The sequence below is a fragment of the Salvia hispanica genome, chromosome 5 (genome assembly GCF_029641045.1).
Source record: "Salvia hispanica isolate PSC_SH4W2 chromosome 5, Shi_PSC_v1, whole genome shotgun sequence".
Taxonomy (NCBI): Eukaryota; Viridiplantae; Streptophyta; class Magnoliopsida; order Lamiales; family Lamiaceae; genus Salvia; species Salvia hispanica.
In genome coordinates this window covers 45,793,824-45,812,901 of record NC_142696.1, presented here as the reverse complement: position 1 = coordinate 45,812,901, position 19,078 = coordinate 45,793,824, and the positions used below count along the sequence as shown (strand labels likewise).

General features: G+C 36.8%; 2 protein-coding genes and 1 pseudogene across 8 annotated transcripts; all 3 read right to left on the bottom strand.

The window, feature by feature from the left end:
- Positions 1-409: 409 nt before the first annotated feature.
- LOC125213341 (serine/threonine-protein kinase 12-like) lies at positions 410-4,212 on the bottom strand. 5 transcript variants are annotated; one of them, XM_048113835.2, is made up of 13 exons: positions 3,584-4,208; positions 3,364-3,438; positions 3,152-3,247; positions 2,819-2,901; positions 2,617-2,737; positions 2,421-2,500; positions 2,132-2,194; positions 1,896-2,014; positions 1,617-1,702; positions 1,164-1,285; positions 926-1,037; positions 744-864; positions 410-661 (listed from the first exon to the last, which is right to left on the bottom strand). In XM_048113835.2, exons 1-12 carry the CDS (start codon positions 3,848-3,850, stop codon positions 763-765), a joined length of 1,326 nt encoding a protein of 441 aa, XP_047969792.1. In that variant the 5' UTR covers positions 3,851-4,208; the 3' UTR covers positions 410-661; positions 744-762. The 5 variants fall into 5 exon arrangements, 4 of the variants coding, with proteins under 4 accessions (XP_047969792.1, XP_088914023.1, XP_047969811.1 ...); XM_089057897.1 differs by having other exon boundaries at positions 3,364-3,428; positions 3,584-3,700; XR_007174899.2 differs by lacking the exon at positions 1,164-1,285 and having other exon boundaries at positions 410-864; positions 3,584-4,212.
- Positions 4,213-5,940: 1,728 nt separating this feature from the next.
- On the bottom strand, positions 5,941-8,729 carry LOC125188559 (protein NRT1/ PTR FAMILY 4.5-like). Of its 2 annotated transcripts, XM_048085496.2 has the most exons (5): positions 8,236-8,729; positions 7,839-8,156; positions 7,277-7,720; positions 7,061-7,191; positions 5,941-6,976 (listed from the first exon to the last, which is right to left on the bottom strand). In XM_048085496.2, exons 1-5 carry the CDS (start codon positions 8,236-8,238, stop codon positions 6,088-6,090), a joined length of 1,785 nt encoding a protein of 594 aa, XP_047941453.1. In that variant the 5' UTR covers positions 8,239-8,729; the 3' UTR covers positions 5,941-6,087. The 2 variants fall into 2 exon arrangements, with proteins under 2 accessions (XP_047941453.1, XP_088915641.1); XM_089059515.1 differs by lacking the exon at positions 8,236-8,729 and having other exon boundaries at positions 7,839-8,162.
- Positions 8,730-8,828: 99 nt separating this feature from the next.
- Positions 8,829-15,999, bottom strand: LOC125188562 (MACPF domain-containing protein CAD1-like; annotated as a pseudogene). The gene is made up of 6 exons (XR_016130790.1): positions 15,869-15,999; positions 11,837-11,889; positions 11,186-11,348; positions 10,888-11,078; positions 10,187-10,358; positions 8,829-9,514 (listed from the first exon to the last, which is right to left on the bottom strand). The product of XR_016130790.1 is annotated as an MACPF domain-containing protein CAD1-like (transcript).
- Positions 16,000-19,078: the final 3,079 nt, after the last annotated feature.

Here is a 19,078-nt window from a genome sequence, read left to right as displayed (position 1 = left end):
CTATGGCTGGCCTAAATCTGATGTGGCAGGTGGATTTTTTAGTGTTGCTGACGTGGCAGGGGAGAGAATGGCTAGCCTATTGCTGGCCTATGACTGGCCTAAGCACCATTGCGGATGCTCTAATGGGAGAATGACAAAAATAGCAAAAGTAGGCAATTAATGGAGAACGGGGAGTAATATATTCTGGCATACCCTTAGGAAACAAATACCACTCCAACGACGTCGTGTGCTGCTATTCTGAAATATTTTTTTTTATTTTTGTCTTATATAAGAAAAACATTTGTCAGTGACTGGATACATGTCTTTGTGTGATTGCAAAGTTTTATACTAGAAGATATCGTATGAGTCAGTTTCTTAAATATGCACGCAAAGAGAATAGGATAAGAAAACAGAAAAAAGTAGATGATGATAACAAGAAAAAGCAAAAACAGATTCTACCAATTTTTTATATATATCCATGAGATTTAATACTTCTTTACACACTCATGGCTTATACCATGTAAACTATCCAAGAATTTATCAGAAAATAGAAGCCATCACAAAAATATGATCTTACAAATATTTTCAGTAAACGTGGTGAAATTATTCCACCATCTCCTTAGAGACTCATCTAGTGCAGGTGAGTTTGAAAGATAATATGCTGAAACATCCTCTTCCAAATCTGCACAACCATTATGACATGAAATTTATGTGCATTGAAGCATTGAATACAAGGATGAATAACACAGATTTACGATATTTACGAATAGATGACGAAGAAACTTAGGCGTCTCTCCCTAGAGACCCGGAGGAATCACTCTGGCTGCTGGAACCGGAATGACATTTGGCCCAGCTCCAATGCTGAAAGCAATCCAATGGTATCACCTGCACATCAACAGGGATCAAAATAAAAACAAAGCTACGGGTAGGGAGGGAAGGGAAGAACCTTCCAGCAACTGCCACGGTTAAATCTGCTGTGAATGCCCTCCAGCCGAGGAATGATCTGCCTAAACGTCGGCCTATCAGCTGGATTTTCACTCCAGCACTCTTCGATCAACCTGTAACAAGCCGTGCATTACACAATCATGCTGATATGGCATCACTATCATTGCAAGAATTAACAACTGCAGCCATTAGTCGGTCTTAAATTCAAAGACTTTTATAGTTTGGTTGCTTCATCTTACTCTTTAAGACCATTGGCATACAATTTCATTGGGGCCTTAAAAGGAGGGCGTTCTTTTGCAACACAAGATTTTGGCACTTCGTGTTCTTGCTTCGTACTGAATGGAGGGCACCCCTCAATAAGCTAAGGTTGACAACCACAAAAATATTTATTTGTTAATGCAGAATCTTTTGGTACCAATCATATTATGTAACAGACAGAGACAGAGCATGCAATTCAAATATTAGATTGCTCTGCGCAGGGAAAACATGTAGAAAGCAACGGAATAGGAGTAAATTGTGAAAAGAAGCAAATCCGCCATCGCTGCCACATAAGAAATCATGTCTGAAACAAGGTCATTTCTTTCCTTGTGAACAAACCAAACCCATGTGTTACTATAGGCTCGTTATAAACATTCTAAAACAAACCGCAAGTACCTTCTCAAAACAAGCATGTAAGTTAGAAAGTCCATTACCTCCTGTAATATCAAGGCAAATGAGAAAACATCTACTTTGGTGTTGTAATCTTGATTTCTGAAAACCTCGGGAGCCACATAACGACCTGTTAATACCCATGTTACATTAGACAGAATAAGTAATTAACTGTGGTACAATGAATCGAAATTCACCTAAGGGTTTAGAATTTACAAATAAGTGAATGTTTTATGCCAGAGAATTCAAATTGGAATTTCCACCATATAATATACAATGAAGAACCTTTTATGGCAAGTAGGTCAAACATCTGGCATACTTACAGGTACTATCGTGACGGGGCAGAGACCTCTCTTCTTTAACACTTTTTGCAACTTTAAGAAGCTTGCTAATTCCAAAATCTGCAACTTTCAGGTGTCCAGAATCATCCCGCAAAATATTTCTGTTATCTTAGTCAAAATAGAAAACAAAATTCTATACGAAGTTACTGAATGAAAACAAAATGAAACAGATCAAGGCGGTTCATCATAAAATATTGAAGTTGGAAACCAAAGCTTACGAAGGTTCAAGATTGCGATGAATAATAGCTCCAGGTCTACGTTCATGCAAATAGTTCATTCCCCTGCAAGACGAAGTACCGTATTGATTCAATTCTCAGATTCAAAAATATTTTTATCTAATTCCATCTGAGAAATTTGTTTGTTCATAGTGGAAATGAATGAGTAATTCCACCCCAAGAATTCTTTACAAACCAACTACTCCACCCAAGTTATTAAATCCTCGCCCTGAATTTATTCAGACAAAAAAAAAGTTAATAGCTACTTGAGTTCTCATATTTTCTAATGAACCTGGCAATATCCATAGCAAATCGGATAGCTTTTGCAGGTTTTAGCGAACCTTTTCTTTTTAAATATTCGTGAAGATCGCCCTGCACATGCAAGGAACAAGTGTAATTCTGACGTCAAGATTGATCATTCAATGATCCACAAAAAGACCACAGAACTCGATAGCAAAAAAGAAATGTTCCTAAATCCTGATGGATACCTTTGGTAAATATTCAGTCACAATCATCATAGGACTACTTTGTGTCACGGCACCAATAAACTGGACGACATTTGGATGCCTTATACTCAGAAGCAAGGAAAGCTCGTCTCTAAATGACCTCCTGCAGAAACCAAGGTACTTAGAGAACAGCGAATAGAACGAAAGTTCCAAAACAATGAAAGCACTCGTTCAAGGACCTCACACTTTATTCTCGTCAGCAGCCCCTTCATAGAATACCTTCACAGCAACTTGTGTTCCAGCCCAAGTAGCTAACTTAAAGGTTCCCTGGGAAATTTCTTTCCATCAGGTCAACAGTTATAAAGACTAGGATAGAAAAATGAAATATGACTTAACAACATAAATCTTGCTCCACAGAAAGAGAAACATGATATTGAAATTCAACTGAATCATTGTTACGACTAACGATAAAAAAATTCTAATCAGACTTATAAACTATAGGCACAAAGCAACTTTCTCTTCTGCAGTAAATCATGCTAAACAGAACAGAGACAAAGTGGTGATAAGAGTAAAGTACCTTGCCTATTTCTATACTGTTTGTAAGATCAATTTCTTTAGGATCAATCTCATAATCGGGTAACTGACCAGGATTTTCTACCCGCATCGGAGCCAGCTAAGACAGAAAACCACAAGCAGTTATCATCAAGATAAGTAAAAGAAACAGAAATAGTCTACAACTTTGATCCTTCACTCGATGAAAAGACATGACTCATAGACAGACGGACTCACCACTTGCTTTGCACCGTGTTTCTCCAATAGTTTGATCACATCATGCTTCTTATAGTGTATGGCATCTGCAAGAGGCTGTTCAAGCAAGTCAATTTGTTGGAAATTGACAATGATATTCACCAAAAATTTCACAATTAATTACCTAAACTAACATTCATCAAACATGTCCAACTATACAACAACATCAGCTAAGAAACAATACAGAGTATAACAGTTATACCGTGCCGCTCCAGCGGTCTTTGAGGTCTACATGAGCTCCATTTTCAAGCAACAGCTCAGCAACATCACTGAATCCCTGGCACGCAGCGATGTGAAGCGCGGTCCGATTATCGATATCGCGGAAATTGACGTCAGCGCCGGAGTCTAGAAGCTCCTTGATGCCATCCAAATCACGCTCATTGGTCATATACATTAGCTTCAAGCCAGGATCAATGTCATTCACATCCTCACCTTCGTTGCTTTTATCTCCCCTGCCGTGGGGCGCCATGGACGATTAGGGTAGAAAGAGTCAATAAACCCTTTTCTCCAGCAAAATCACCTGCTCTTGATCCAGATTTGGCACACCAATAATCAAATTCGTAGTGATTTTATCAAATACTCCTATAAACTAAAGTATCAAGATTTTTCAAAGCGATTCAGTCAATCAGATCATGATGATCATCGCCACAAACTGTTGAAGGAATTTTCTTCTTCATGCAAGAAAGGAGAAATCTGAGACGTGGGAAGTGGTTAAAGGATATTTAAGACGCTGGAGATAATAAATACTGGATTTTATTGAAGTGATCGGTAAAGATGAAAAGCTACAAAAGATAAACCCAAAATTCAACCAGCAAGATTGCGTTTCTTACACTTTTTCTACTTTTTTATTGCTCTCGGTTTACCGATGGAATCAAATGTGCTTTACAAATCCAGTGATTAAACCTTAAGACTTTTCATCCCATTCGAAGGCTTGGATTAATCCAATGTTTTAAAAATCGGATCGGACAGCGAACCGGCAAAACTACTGGTTCATGGTTTAACCGGTCCAACCGGTTTAATCATTAGTCAACCGTTATACTATTATAAATGTGTATATATATAATTAAATAATATACCAAATATTTTTAGTATATCCCAAAAACATTACACCTCCACCTATAAAAGTTTAGTGAATGATAGAATTTTATTAATTATTTTATTAATAAATATGATTAAATATATAAATTATACTACTAGTAAGTTATTGTAAATAAGAATTTTTAATAGTTTATGTATAAAAATAAATAAGTTCATAGTATTATTTTCAAAAATTAATGCAGCAAAATAATATTATACATAAAGATATATGAATAAACATGAATTAAAAATATATATTGAGTAAATAGTATATAATCAAATAGTAGTACACTTTAAGTATAGTTAATCACATATTCATAATATACATATATGTATTATACAAATAATAATAAAACACGCAGTTAGTAATACATAAATAAAGTGGATGATATTAAATATCACTACTAATTACTTTGCTATTTAACACGAATTATTAGTTTATATAGATAAAATATTTCGTGTTTAATATATAAAACTAACTTATGTTCATATTTCTATCAAGAAGTTCTTGTGGTGTAGTGATAAAATTGTTGGTAAGTTCACCATGAGATCTTGAGTTCGACCCCTATCAAGCCGAAATTTTAAAATTAAATTTTGAAAAGCAATTAAACCGGTTTTCGGTTCCCGGCCAGACCGGCTCGGCCGGTCGGTTTTGGCGGTTCATGGCAGTTTAACATGTCACTGGTTCTGTAGGGCAAACCGGACCGGACCACCTGCCGGTTCGTAGCCGAATCGGCCAGTCCGGTCCGATTTTTAAAACATTGGATTAATCGGATTGAAAATTTATTAGAGTATATTGTAATTTCAAATATTTGGATTTTGATTAATTGAATGTTCTCCCTTTGTATCATATTTCAGTATTCTTTTATATTTTGAAATGCTATTATAATTGAGTCAATCCATACATGATATTAATAATTAATTTTTTTTGTTTTATACTTTATTTACTTACCTACTTTATTATGTCTTACTTTATTCTTTCTTATTTATTATTTCTACATTTAACATTGAAATTTTTCTTAATTGCCATGTTAAAAAGAAACACTCCAACTATAAAGGTGTGGAAGAAGTATAAGAGTGAGTTAAAAATCATAGACATGTTAAAAAAAATTATTTATAATTTATAAAAAAAAAAAATTACTACTATTATAGTATTAGCATTATTATTAATATTATACAGAAAATATATAATTATTTTTTCATGTGGTTATTATTTAACAAGTTATTTTATTCATTCCATAAAAAAGTAATGCGTCTCGGCCATGACAACAACATTTTATCTTTGATAAGTACCTTGAATCTAAGTAAGAACTAAGCAATCCAAAATAAGTACTGGGTTTTAATAAAATTAGAAACCAAATAATTATTCCATCCCAAAAAGTTAGAGGCGTTGAATCATTATGTGCTAAAAACCGAATGAATGTCCAAACCATTCATTAGAGTGGATTCAAATCACTTTTAAGTATAACAAATTTTCCCTATAAATTACTATACCACACTTTAAAAGAGCAATTAACATTCTTGTTTAAGTTTACAAACTCTAGAAATCAGAAAGCAAGTGGAAATAGCAACCAAATGTATAAGAAACAACACACACATTAATTGACAAACACTGAAACACTTGTCTTCTTAATTACTGCGCGACTGATCATGTATACTCTGCAGCTCACGCAGTCTGCTGCTGCCATCTTCATGGCTCCCCTGCCTATACTTATACCTCTTCGAAACGAACAGATAGACGCAGAAATTCAGCAAACTCAATGCCGACAGCAGCCAGTAAAACAGATTCAAATGGTTCCTATTTATATTATTCCCCGCCAGCCACCCCCGGCTGCTCGTCACGTCCCTCGTTGCCCGGTTCACCGTCTTCACCAGTATCGTACTCAGGAAGTACCCCAGCGACATCGACGTCCACAGGAAGCAGCTCGATATCGACTTAAGGTCCCTCGGCACCTGATGGTAGAAAAACTCCAGCAGCCCGACGTACGTGAACATGTCCGCTATCCCGAATATGAAGTACTGGAACCCCAGCCAGAACACGCTGATCGGGAGCGAATCCACGAAGGGGTTCGCGTCCACCATCCCCTGCTCCCTCGCCACGCGCTTCCGCTTCGCCTCAACTACCGCGGCCACGGCCATGGAGAGGGAGGAGAGGATGAGGCCCACCCCCACGCGCTGCAGGTAGGTTATGCCCGTGGGGATGCCTGTGAGTCTGCGAAGGAAGGGGACGATGATGCGGTCGTAGAAGGGGATGAGGACGACGAGGAACATGACCGGGATGATGGGGAGGGAGGCGGGCGGGATTTGGAAGTGCTTGCCCATGCTTTTGTCCATGGTGACGCCTTGCTCTACTGAGAATGTTTGGAGCTGAGCCAGGCAGAGTGTCATGATGATTGTGCAGAGGAATAGTGGGAGTATGTTTAGTACGATCTTCGCGTTCTCCACTTGTGTCACGGTGCAGAGCTTCCATGGGGTTGGATTCTCTGGAGATGTGTCAATGGCTGCTTTGTCTAAAAACCTAGCAACAAAGTAACAATGATGTAAATAAATCATGAAATTTATATAGCGGTTACAGTTCTCTCTTTACATCAGTGCAGCGTACCTAAAAGCATCGGTGTGAGGTAGGAGTTCTGCGCCTTCGTCTGCGGCTTCCTTGTCCAGTCTAACTTCGTAGAGCTCGTCGTGGTCCTCGGGAAGTTGAAGGTTTCTGTTTCGGATAGCTGCAACATAGACCTACATGCCGAAATAATATTGGTGGTAAATGACACAGGTTTTAATGTAAAACTGGTAAAGTATGAAACAGTATTCAATATTTTACCTGTGCAATCTTAGTGAGAGCGCTGCTCCCGTTGACCACGTGGATTCGGTACTGTGGTAAACCAACAGCGAAGACGATGATGGCGAGGAACATGGCGATGGTGCTGACAGCGAAACCCCAGTCCCATCCTTTGTGGTCTTCGATCCAAACAAAGAATGTCAAACTGATTGCACCTCCTACGCACATAGAAAGCAGGATCCAGTTGAAGAAGCTGGACTTCTCCTCCGCCTCCTTCTCGTCCTCGTCATCAAACTGATCCGCACCATGAGCCGGCAGGGCAGCTTTCAATCCTCCCGACCCAATCCCCACCATGTACAGCGCAACGAAGAGTAGGACCGCGTTGGCTCCACTCACTTGAACGCACGTCGAGGAGGGGTCGAGCATCACACAAGTCGGCGGCTTCAGGCTTTCGTAGTGAGCTTGCAGTGATAACAGCCCCAGTCCCTAATATACAAAGTCTGCTTTAATATGCATAACTAAGAAAAAAATGAAACTTCGTAATTTAATATTCCGTTTTCAAATTTTTTGGGACTGACTAGAAGTTGACGTGCAAGAAATATACCAAAAACTCGATTGATGTTGCGAGAAGAACTGCCTTGAACCGGCCGATGTAGGTGTCGGCCAAGGTAGCAACGGCGATGGTGACGATGTAGCTAGTGCCCATGTAGTTGGTGAGCTGGTTGGCGGAGGTAGCTACGTCGAAATGCATGGTGCCGGTGAAGTAGGTGACGAGGTTAACAGCCAAAGCGAACGTAGCCATGCTCTCGAAAGTGAGTGAGCCTAAAATGAGCAAGGAGGTGCGGCTTCCACCATGCTTATCTTTCTGCGCCGGCCTTCCTTTCCAGTCCACCTTCCCTTCGATGAGCTCCACCGTCTCCTCCTGCATATACGTGCATAAAAACGTAAGAAATTACTACATTTTTATCAAATGTAAAGAAAGTTGAAGTCTGTCTAAATACCATTGTTGCAGGAAGATGAAGAATACGAAGAATGGATGAAGCTAGAGGCAACGGGAGCTATAAATAAGCACGGTTAGTAGGGATGATGAGTGGGGCATTGTCTGGAATGAATCAGACAAGTGAAGCGGATGCTTTTGTCTCAATAGCAAAGGCCGGCTTAAGCATATAGGAAGTTTCAATTGAAATATTCAAACTCAGACATAAACAAATGCAAGAATGATAGAAACAGCATCTCTCACATTCCTTTCCAGCTCTGTGGGATGAGAGTTGGATTCTATTCTTGGCATATGACAGTTTGGCTTATTCAACCACCAGAAAGCTTCTTGTCAACATCCAAATTCTCTTTCAATAAAACTAGTAATGCATCAGTGTGAATAAAATATCTGTTTTGAGAGATTCAACATCAACAAACGTCGTCAGTCGCTTTCTTGGACGCTGTTGATGCACCGTTTTCTTGGACAGTCTTGTTAACTCTTCCGCCGAACTTTATGCATTTACGACACCAGAAAGTAGAGAAAACTACAAACAGACACAATGTATTGATAGTGTTTTGTAAAGTGCAGAAATATAGGATGGTGAAAGGAGCCAAAACAGAAAATAAATTATCTTTTTATTGCGCAGTAACTCAAGTACTCATAAAAAAAATGCTCAAGCACAACAAATAAACAAGTATCAATTGATATACAGAAGAATAGACAAAATAGGGGCAGTCCGTGCCAAAAAATTGCAGAAATCTTGTTAAGTTCCTAGGAAAAACATCTATCAGTAGTTCAAAAGGGAGCACTTCACACGTAAAACAATTCTTCCTCTGTCGACTCCAAGCTTGGCTCCTGTAAGAAGCCAGTGACCTGGCATATCATGTGGCCCTTTGACGTTTCTGTCATGTCCACAATTTTCGCTAGTTTACCAGCTTGGCTGGAGCCGTCCCCTTTGGAGAAGAGCAGTTTCAGGTGCAAGACACTTTTGGACCAAAATCCTACACGCCGAGCTGTGCTCCGGTGACGATGTGAACGTCCGAGAGATCACCAATGCACGTGTCTGTGTACTCTATCGGTGCAGTAATAATGTGGGAGAAATTTTTCCACTTGATTAGTTCGAACCATCGGCTATCCTGCTCTTCGGGCCCTTGCCACTTGAGTGCACCTATGGGGGTGTGTGTGTCCCATTGGGGCTGAAGAATCTTCAGAAGCGAAACCAGATGCTGCAAGTTAATGGCAAGATGATTTTGTTTGCCTCCTTCAAGGCTGAGCTTGAGTCCGGTGATGGGCTTGCGCCCATCCTGAAATACCATGAACACTTCAGAATTGATAGCGAGTATTTAGTATTTACATGTGAAGCAGCCAGAAGAAGAAATGAACTATGGTTATATTTGTTTTTAAATGGTTTCTTGGCTCTACTAAAACGATCACTAAGCAAAATTAGATATATCCCATTTGCTTTAAAAATTAAAGATTGTGGTTACAATCCACAAATCGGCTATGGCTACTGTCTAAGCTTCTCATACTAGTAGAGAGGAAACATCATGATGATGTGACTCATACAGTACATGGGATTTATTTACATTTCTAATGGAGATCAAACACAAATGTGAACCCATGCAAGCAAGTTCACAAAATCACACATCGAATTTGGATAATTTCAATTCCCCCTAAAAGCATTTGTCATCTCTTACAGTTCAGTAGAATATATTGGAGCGTGCAGCTACTTTCCCCATAAGCCAAAACATGCTAAGCACACCCCAAAATCTAACACATCCTGCGTACTGAAATATGAGGTATGATGTGGAGTGCATATAATTGCGTCTTTATCATAGTCAATGTTGGTTGTTGAGGAAGATAATGAAGATGTGTATCACGACAACACATTAATATTATTACATATTAGTAAAAGCAAGGATTCGTGACTGATTTTTAGACTAATAATGCGGAAAAAAAAAACACATAGTTAAAACACAATTAGAGTGATATACCTGATGTGGGCGAATATACAGCTTAGGACCCATTACAACTGAACTGAAGATACTGACAAACAGGCTTTTCTTTGCAAATTGTTCTGCTCAGGAGCCCACACCCGAGAAATTTGGAAATCCAAGAAATACTGAAGATCCTTGATAGGTGGCTTATCTGCAGGTAGTGGATACAACACAAACACATAATTTAGGATCAAGGAAAACAGTGACAAATCGTTTATCAAATGACAAGTTCCTTTAAAGTAGGACAAACATGTTTTGAGTCAATATCAAAATCATCATGATATACGCATGATTGAAAGAACTCCAGCAGTGTTTACAGGCTGCATGAAAATAACCATCATCCAGGCATCTCTACACAGTAGAACAAAATGAGTCTATCCATGTATACAATTGTCATTAAGTAGTCAATGGTTTAGGTTTCAACCAATACTACGATTTTGCTTCAACCATGTACATTATAGTGACTTTTGTATACGAATATTGGAGCTTTTTTCTTGTTCTCTGAAATCTCTAATGAATGGGGGCAAGCAATATTCATAACCTTTCCAGTTTTTAGATAGCAAATTTCACAGTGACAAAAAGTGGTTCTTCAGCCTAATTCATATTTCTATGGAATGCTGAGGATTTAGAAGAATATAATAGTGGACTAATGGCATAATAACAAAAGTTTGAATCCTTACACTCCAAGTATAACTCAATAGAACAAGCCAAATGTCTTATCCCAGACACTCCTTCTAGCAAAGAGACGATAGGCATAAAATTATAAATGCCATGTTGATCACATAAGGGCTCCTTCTGCAGTCCTTGCCCACTTAGAGTAGCTCTGTTCAAGGTCATCTCCCCCTCTTCTTGTGAAAATAACCATTACATCCTTCAGGTATAATAATATTACAATTCACTTATCAATAAAAATTTTGACACTTCAGTCTGAGAATCATTTATGATGGTATAAACTAAAGCAAGTGCTGCTTCACTAACCTTGTCCTTGTATTTTAGAGTGCCAGCATTTGTACTGAGAACCTCTGATCTCCAATATCTGACAAGGATAAGGGTGATAATTGGTGCTGTCTAACATAGACAACATCCCTTCCACCAATTGTTACTGAGGTCACGATGTGGGTTCCGTAATTATCTATAAAAACTGTGAGACAAAGAATTGTATCAGGAACTCAGAAATCCAGTAGTCATCCTTTCACACACTCAAGTTACAGCATGACCTTTTAAAAAGTTTCTTCTACTAGTTTCAAAAGAGACAAGCTGCAGAAATATCTTTGGTACTTGAAGGAGATTCTAAGCAGATAAGTTTACATTCTAAAACTAACAACCAATTTCTATCCATTTAAAGGTTTTCAAAGTTGAAATATTACTGCTTTTCCATACTCTATAAAGTCGGTAAAAAATCATACTATTACAGCATTTTGATAATGGAAACAGCATATAGATGTTACACACACATATGATACTGAAGACGAGCAATATCAGTCAGTAAAAGTTGCTTGCAGATGCTTCACCTTGCCAAGGGGATCCCAAGAATATGGAACGGCATGCTTTATTTCATTACGCAAACTTAACTCGTCTTTCACTAGTTTGATAATTGATACTGAATAACGGGATGGGATGGGATGGTACATCCAACCTTTGCAAGTAACTTTGTAGTTGCTGCATCAAGTTGCCAAGAACCGCTGAAATTAAACATGGAATTGAAGCATCCAAGTGTATCTGACCAGGTAAACCAGAATGTTCATTGAAGTAAAATTGAAGTTCAAACATGTCAATGCTACAGAATCTGGGCTTACATGAAAAGTTTATGTAGAATTGTAGACATATATACTTATCGATCATCTTAATGCAGATTCAAGTATCAGTGTTGCCCCAGGTAGACAAATCAAAATATCAAATACCAAAGGCACATAATTAGAACATAGCGGTAGATACAAATCAACCAACGAAGCTATGCAGCAATGATTAGCTATAAAAATCCATTCTTTAAGAAAATCAAGAAACAACTCCCCGATTCAACAGCCATATATAATTACATCACTATATCAATTCATAAACCCACCAAAATATAAAACATCCAAACAAGAAGAAAGAGCACAAATCCAAGAAAACCCACAAAGCAAAATCGAGTTCAAAGAAGAGCAATTGGAAAAAATATAAAAGCTGAAGGTCAGTACAGTAGTATTTCTGTGTATTTTCTTTTTAAATTATAATTTTAATTTTAATTCTAATTTCTCGGAATTGGGGGAAGGGGAAATAATTTTTGGTGTATATGCAAAAGTAAGTCCATTAGGTAGTGGATATGTTGATTGTATTGGAGCAGATTCAATTGGGGAAAAGGCTGATGTAGAAAAATGGGCTCTGCTTGATAAAATGAAGCCCAGGTCCATTCGAATCCAATAATAGTTACACTCATTATTAAACTTTCGGTGCTTTCATCAATTTACTGGAGATTACGGTTCAGAAATTTGGTTTGATAATGTTGTCCAAGTAAATTACCAAGCAACGTCAGTATCAAAATTTTAATTAATTGTAAAATCAGATTAAATCAATAGTTATGTGAATCTTTTTCATTAGATCCATGAACTGAATTTGCTCAATACTTTTTCGCATATATATGGCCAATCAATAATTAATGAAAAAAATATACTACTATGATCTAACCCACAAAAAATCAGTTTAAAGAAAGTAGAAGGAAGAAAAGGAAGCAGAGAGAGTATATGGAATAGAAAGCCTAATAGCCTTGGGACTTATTGAGATAAAACATACAAATATAATGAAAGCTAATATACAGTGATCCATAAAGATTTAATTAAGCCAATGAATATTTACAGATTTGAAATTTTCCCTTTCGGTGAGACAAAATATGAAATGCTATGGATCGTCAGCACAAGTTGATTACTTTTAATTAATGGGATTTGTTCTCTAGGAAAAGTGGAAAACTAATATCTTGAATTATGAAAAAGTGCAAAGTTTCCAGTCAAGAAATGGATAGTATGATATCTTACATCTTGAATTGAACTATACAGCTGGAGTACTTTTTGAATTATAGTCAAACTCTCATGTGAATTAAAATTTGTTTATAATTTTAGTTCGTACTTCGTATTCCTAACTTCCATGATTTGTTTATAACCTTTTAATTTTAAGAAAAAACCAATTTATACCGCATTTGTTGGTATATTTTAAGGGAAACAAAAACAACTCGAGATGTAAAAATAAATAAAAACTGATTAATTAAACTATGATTGACTTAAGACTTAAGCGAGTTAATTTATATTTTTATCAGTAAATTACGACAAGCGAAGCATAAACCAACTTTTAGTAAGACTTGAACGAGTAGTTAAGTTATATTTCCATCATCAAAGACGATAAGCGAGGCATAAACCAAATTTTTAGTAAAGTTATGTGATTTTTTAGTGAAAACAGTTGATATTTTCTCGAGAAAATTAAAAATTGGGGAAACAATACATAATTGATCCTTATTCTTTTATCCTATTTGATTTCGTCAGTTAAAAACTGAATTGATTATCCTACAATTAGTTACATATCAAAAATTTTGGCAGTATACGTTTAACCATTGTTTCATCGTAATTAGTAATAGTAGTAGAACTTTTTGTTTTAACATGGGTGCACTTTAAACAATAGATTTGCAAAGAAAATTGAGCAGTAAGTACAACTTTTTGGAGAGAGGCCAACGCCCTCTGTGACCCTTTACTAAAATAATTAGGGAATTAATTAGAGACTAAAAAATCAAAATTAAAAGTCTAATTTGGTCAAATTGGAATTAAACCCGTTGATCGTTAGTTTTTAACGGAACTATTAACGGAGGACCAATTGTGATTCGATTTGAAATGTGCAGGACCAAAATTGTAAAATGGTAAAATGGTCATATGTTCAGGACCAATTTTGACTTTTACTCTAATATTTATTGATGAATGATCTTGAACCTTGATTTCATGATTCAATATCCATCACTTAATTATAATTTGCAATTTAAAAATTAATTAGCAATATAACATATGTATGATATAATCAAATACAAATTCTAAATATCTTACAAATTATATAATTCTCCCTTTGGATTCCAGCATTTAGGAAAGTCAGATGCAGTTTTTGATTAAAACGTGCACCCCACTTTAGTAATAATATAGATTATAGAATGAGTATATTTTTTTTTAGCTCTGTATATTCCCAAAATAGCTTTAATTCCAACACGTCATGATCTACCTCTTTTTCTCACCAAACTTATCATAAAATTCTAGAAAGATAGGAAAGTTGAGTAAAGTCGGTTAATGTACGTATAGACAAAATAGATTTATGAAAGTCCTAAACTTTGACTATCTTCATCATATTATTTGTGAAATTTATTTAAAATATGCATGAAATTTCTTAGACGACGATCATATATTAAAGTGATGGAGTGACTGTATTTTATGAATTAAATAAAGTTTTGCATCAAGTCAAAATATAAATAAAATGACTCTCTCCGTTCCCTGTACCTGTAGCTTATTTTATTTAACTGAATCATTTTTTTTAGTAAAACATATTTTACTTTCTATTATTTTATCTAACTCGTGAAGTTATCATGAGAATGCCAGGATTAGCTTTTTTTTATGATTAAATCTTAAATTCCATGCCCAAATCAATCAAAAATCGGGCCTTTTAGCAATTTTATCAACAATATTTCTGTGGAAAGTATAGGCAACTTGAAAGTTAGTAATTATAATTATCATCATATGTGTCAGATCTCGCCGGCGGATGTGTGCACTTTACAGCGTTTCAAATGTGAAGAGAAGACTTTATGGATAACGTGTTGGTTCGTAGACATTTGTGGAAAAGTACTACTATAGACTGTTGGATTTTTTTTCAATTTAAAATAAAATTGTGTTTATGGATGATGCTTATGTAAGATTTTATATTCCATCCGTTAGCTTTACATTTGTGGAAATTTTAAATTGTTTTATTTACATACTGTTTTTGTTGATTATTTTGTTCTATTTTAAATAAAAGTGTGTTTATGGACGAAGATACTCCCTCCGTCCCGGAGTATTAGACTCACTTCTTTTGGGCACATGATTTAAGGAATTGATATTTAAATAGTTAAAGTGGAGAGAGTAAAGTATGAGCGAGGGAAAAAGTAGGGGAGAGAAGAGAGAAAAAAGTAGGTGGAGAATAAAATAAGATAGAAGTTTTTTGCTAAAAAAAGAAATGAGTCTAATATGTTGGGACATCCCAAAAAGGAAAGTTGGTCTAATACCTTGGGACGTAGGGAGTATCACACTTCGCTAATAATACTAGTATTAGGCCATCTACAAAAGGGCGGACGATGTGACGGACGATGCATCATCCATCGCATCGTCCGCCACTGTGGCATCGCGGACGATGGAGAATGCATCGTCCGCCACTGTGGCGTCGCGAACAATGGCTTCTCCATCGTCTGCGCCCGATCCATCGTCCGCGGACGAAGCGCGTTCGACACTCCATCGTCCGTCGCATCGTACGCCACTGTGGGAGTCGCAGACGATGCGACGCGTTTTTTGGGTTTTTTTTAAAAAAAATTATTTAATTTTCACACACTATATATACATCTCATTTTCCACTTCATTTTCACTCCTTTCACACACCATTTTCAACATTTCAAACAAAATGAATCTCGATTACCCAAATCCGGATAGTCCGATGTTCGGTGGTGCACGGTGGCCGGGTACAGAACCCGCTGAATACCGGCTCTTCGACACCAACACCGAGTATGATCCCGATTTCAGCACGGACTCGTACGGGCTGTCAGACATGGAGCCTTCTCCAACCCGCACACCCGCCCCGTCACGCGGCCGCTTCGTCGCCACCAACGCCTCAGGCTCCGCCACCAAGAAGAAGCGGACCAAGGCCCGAGCCCAGAAGTTGCCGCAAACGGCGGTGAATGAAGAGTTCGCTCCTGGAAGGACGAACTACCAGGTGGAAGAATCCATCGTCTTGACGAGATGTTGGATTGATATTTCCGAGGATCCGGTGTTCGCCAACAACCAGAAGGTTACTGCGTATTGGGGGCCATCGCCGAAAAATATAACGCCGCCAAGCCGCCGACCACCTTCAAGCACCATAGGGAGCAGCTCCGCAAGCACTGGGAACAAATAAAGAAGCAGGTCAACTTGTTCTAAAGGGAGTACGAGAAGTGCGAGAGGGAGCAGGGAAGCGGCCGTCGGATGTGCGTGACAAAGCGATCAGGTCGTACACGTCATTGTACAGCGATTTCAAGCACTACCAGTCCTGGACGATCTTGAAGGAGAAGTAGAAGTTCGTTGGAGGTGTGCTGCCACAATCGACGGTGGCGAAGAAGAGGGCGAAGCACACATTCGCCGGTGATTATACGAGCAGCGACAGCGGCGTAGCTCCAATGGACCTCAACCATCCGGTGTTCGAGGATGAGAGTTCCGGCACACCGATGTCCATCCGGCATCCCCCTGACATCAAGGCTGCCAAGGGCAAGGGCAAGGCTACCTCATCCGCCGCGGTGCTGCCTGACCAGGCCCCGAGCCCGACCCCGAGCGCGACCACGGCCCCGACTTCGGCTGCCGCACATGCCTACGGACTTGGTGGACTCCTCCGACTATAGGACGTTGTTGGACACACACAACGCCCTCATACATGTGACCAACCCGGCTCAAATCGGGTCCCTCCAGCGGATGATCGATGGCCTCAGCCACAGATTGGGATTACTAGAGTAGCCTCTTTTTATATGTAGTGCACTTTTTTTTTTTTTTTTTTTTTATCTTGTAACTTTTTAAAAAAAATTAAGTAAATGTACTATTATCGTTTTAATTGTGTTGCTTTTTTATATTTATTTAGCTTGATATATTTGCAAACATAAATTAAATATAAAATAGAATAAAATCTTAGGGCGTGGTTTAGGGGGGGTTATAGTCCGCCCCATTGCATGTGGAAGGGGCGGAGGATAAAATGCTGATATGGCGGTGCATAGGATGGGGCTTAGGGCGTCGCATCCTCCACTCCATTGTAGATGCCCTTAAATTTTAGGGGTTGATGTTTTTTATTAAATGAAAAGAGAAAATGCAGTTTTATATTTTAATAATTAGAGAGAATTTTTTAAAAAAATATGTAGTACTTCTTCCAATTCAAGGAAGATGACTATTTGGGGACTGATCCTCTGCCGTTATTTAAAACACAACACAACCTGTTGCGCATTAAATGTAAAGAATAATGAGCGAAACGCATCGAGTAATGATAAACAACCAAATTTTGTACAACCAAAACAAGATTATATTAGCTATTTTGATGTGTTAAATATAAATTAAAATAATAAATATAGTTAGTTAACAAATTAAAAACAATTTATTAGTCTTTGGCCTAATTTTTAATTTTTTATTTTTATATTTGAATTATTTCTCTATTATTTTTCAAATTTGAATTAAAGTATGCATTAATTACATTTTATGGTTCAAATTTTTAAAAAAATTTATACACAAATACCATAATATTATGCACGTTCCCTATACTATATGTATGTCTATACTTTTTAATTAAATGCATAAATAAATTACTTTTTTTCTTAAATAAACCAATTTTTGATTGTACAAAAATTTGGTTGGATAGACTTATATACTTCTAACTTGTTTCTTCATTTTCCTACAATTAATAATTCACATCATTCCATCCACATGGCCCCACCACACCGAGGATTATCTCTTTAGTCAATATATGTAAATAATTTTGAATAAAAACTGTTTTCAATTTTTTTTATCACTTACTATTAATCGGATTTGTTTTATTCAAAAGTGTAAATAGTGATGAAATCTCATATAACATATAGTACTAGTTTTGTCTTTTTTTTTATTACTAGAATTTCATCATTTACACTTTAGGATAAAATATCATGTAAAAATCATTAACAGTTAATGTTTGTTAATTAGACATATTCCATGTTATAAAACTAAGTAGAGTATTATACTAATATATAAAATATATTACCATAAAAGAAATATTATTCAACATAAAAATCACTACTTAATAGTTTCATAATATATTTTAAATACTATAATATTTCTGGAAATATCAATAAAACAAATCAATTTAGTAGTTAGTGATAAAAAAAATGAAAAAGCTTTTATTAAAAAATATTTACGTATATTGACAAAAGAGATAATGGCTCGTGTGGTGGGGCCATGTGGATCGAATGATGTGAATTAGTATATGTCTAAAGAAAATTATATAAAAAGATTGAAAATGAAGAAACGAGTAAGAAGTTACGTATTTGCGTTTCGTTCATTATTATTTGCGTTTCATGCACAATATGTTGTTATGTGTTTTAAGGAACAGGAGATGATCTGTTTCCTGATCATTTTCTTGGGTGTAACAGAATTTTATATAATTTTATTTTGTGTTAAATGAAGATAGATGGAATTAAGTAGAGATAAAAGTGTTTCTAGTGTTAGTAATGAGTCACCTTGGTTGAAACAATTAAAAAAGAAAGTGAGTCATTTTCAATAAGACGAAAGGAGTAATATAATATCTTTTGTGGGAAAACTAAACTAAAACGGAAAATAAGACATCTACCTTCGGACGTCGTTTACTGGATCATAGACTAATGCATTTATTTAGGAGCTACTAAATCTAAAACCAGTCATTAAGAATTTGGGATATTGACTTTTAAACCTCAAACTTTGATCAAATTGCGTTATTTTCATCAATTTTAAAATTAGTCTATCTTAATGCGGATCAATAGTCATATCTGAGTAGCTTATGTGACTTTTTTATTCTATTTTGCACAATATCTACGTGGATTTTTGTAATACTTGTCACAAACTTTAAAAATAGTCTAACAAAATCGTGAATATTTCACTATTATTATGACCT

Coding starts and splice junctions, on each gene's coding strand:
- LOC125213341 (XM_048113835.2), bottom strand. CDS start 3,850: ATGGCGCCCCACGGCAGGGGAGATAAAAGCAACGAAGGTGAGGATGTG. Junction 3,248..3,363: donor AACACGGTGCAAAGCAAGTG/GTGAGTCCGTCT, acceptor TTTCTGTCTTAG/CTGGCTCCGATGCGGGTAGA. Junction 1,286..1,616: donor TTGCCTTGATATTACAGGAG/GTAATGGACTTT, acceptor TGTCAACCTTAG/CTTATTGAGGGGTGCCCTCC.
- LOC125188559 (XM_089059515.1), bottom strand. CDS start 8,162: ATGCAGGAGGAGACGGTGGAGCTCATCGAAGGGAAGGTGGACTGGAAA. Junction 7,721..7,838: donor CAACATCAATCGAGTTTTTG/GTATATTTCTTG, acceptor TTTGTATATTAG/GGACTGGGGCTGTTATCACT. Junction 7,192..7,276: donor CTCTCACTAAGATTGCACAG/GTAAAATATTGA, acceptor TTCGGCATGTAG/GTCTATGTTGCAGCTATCCG.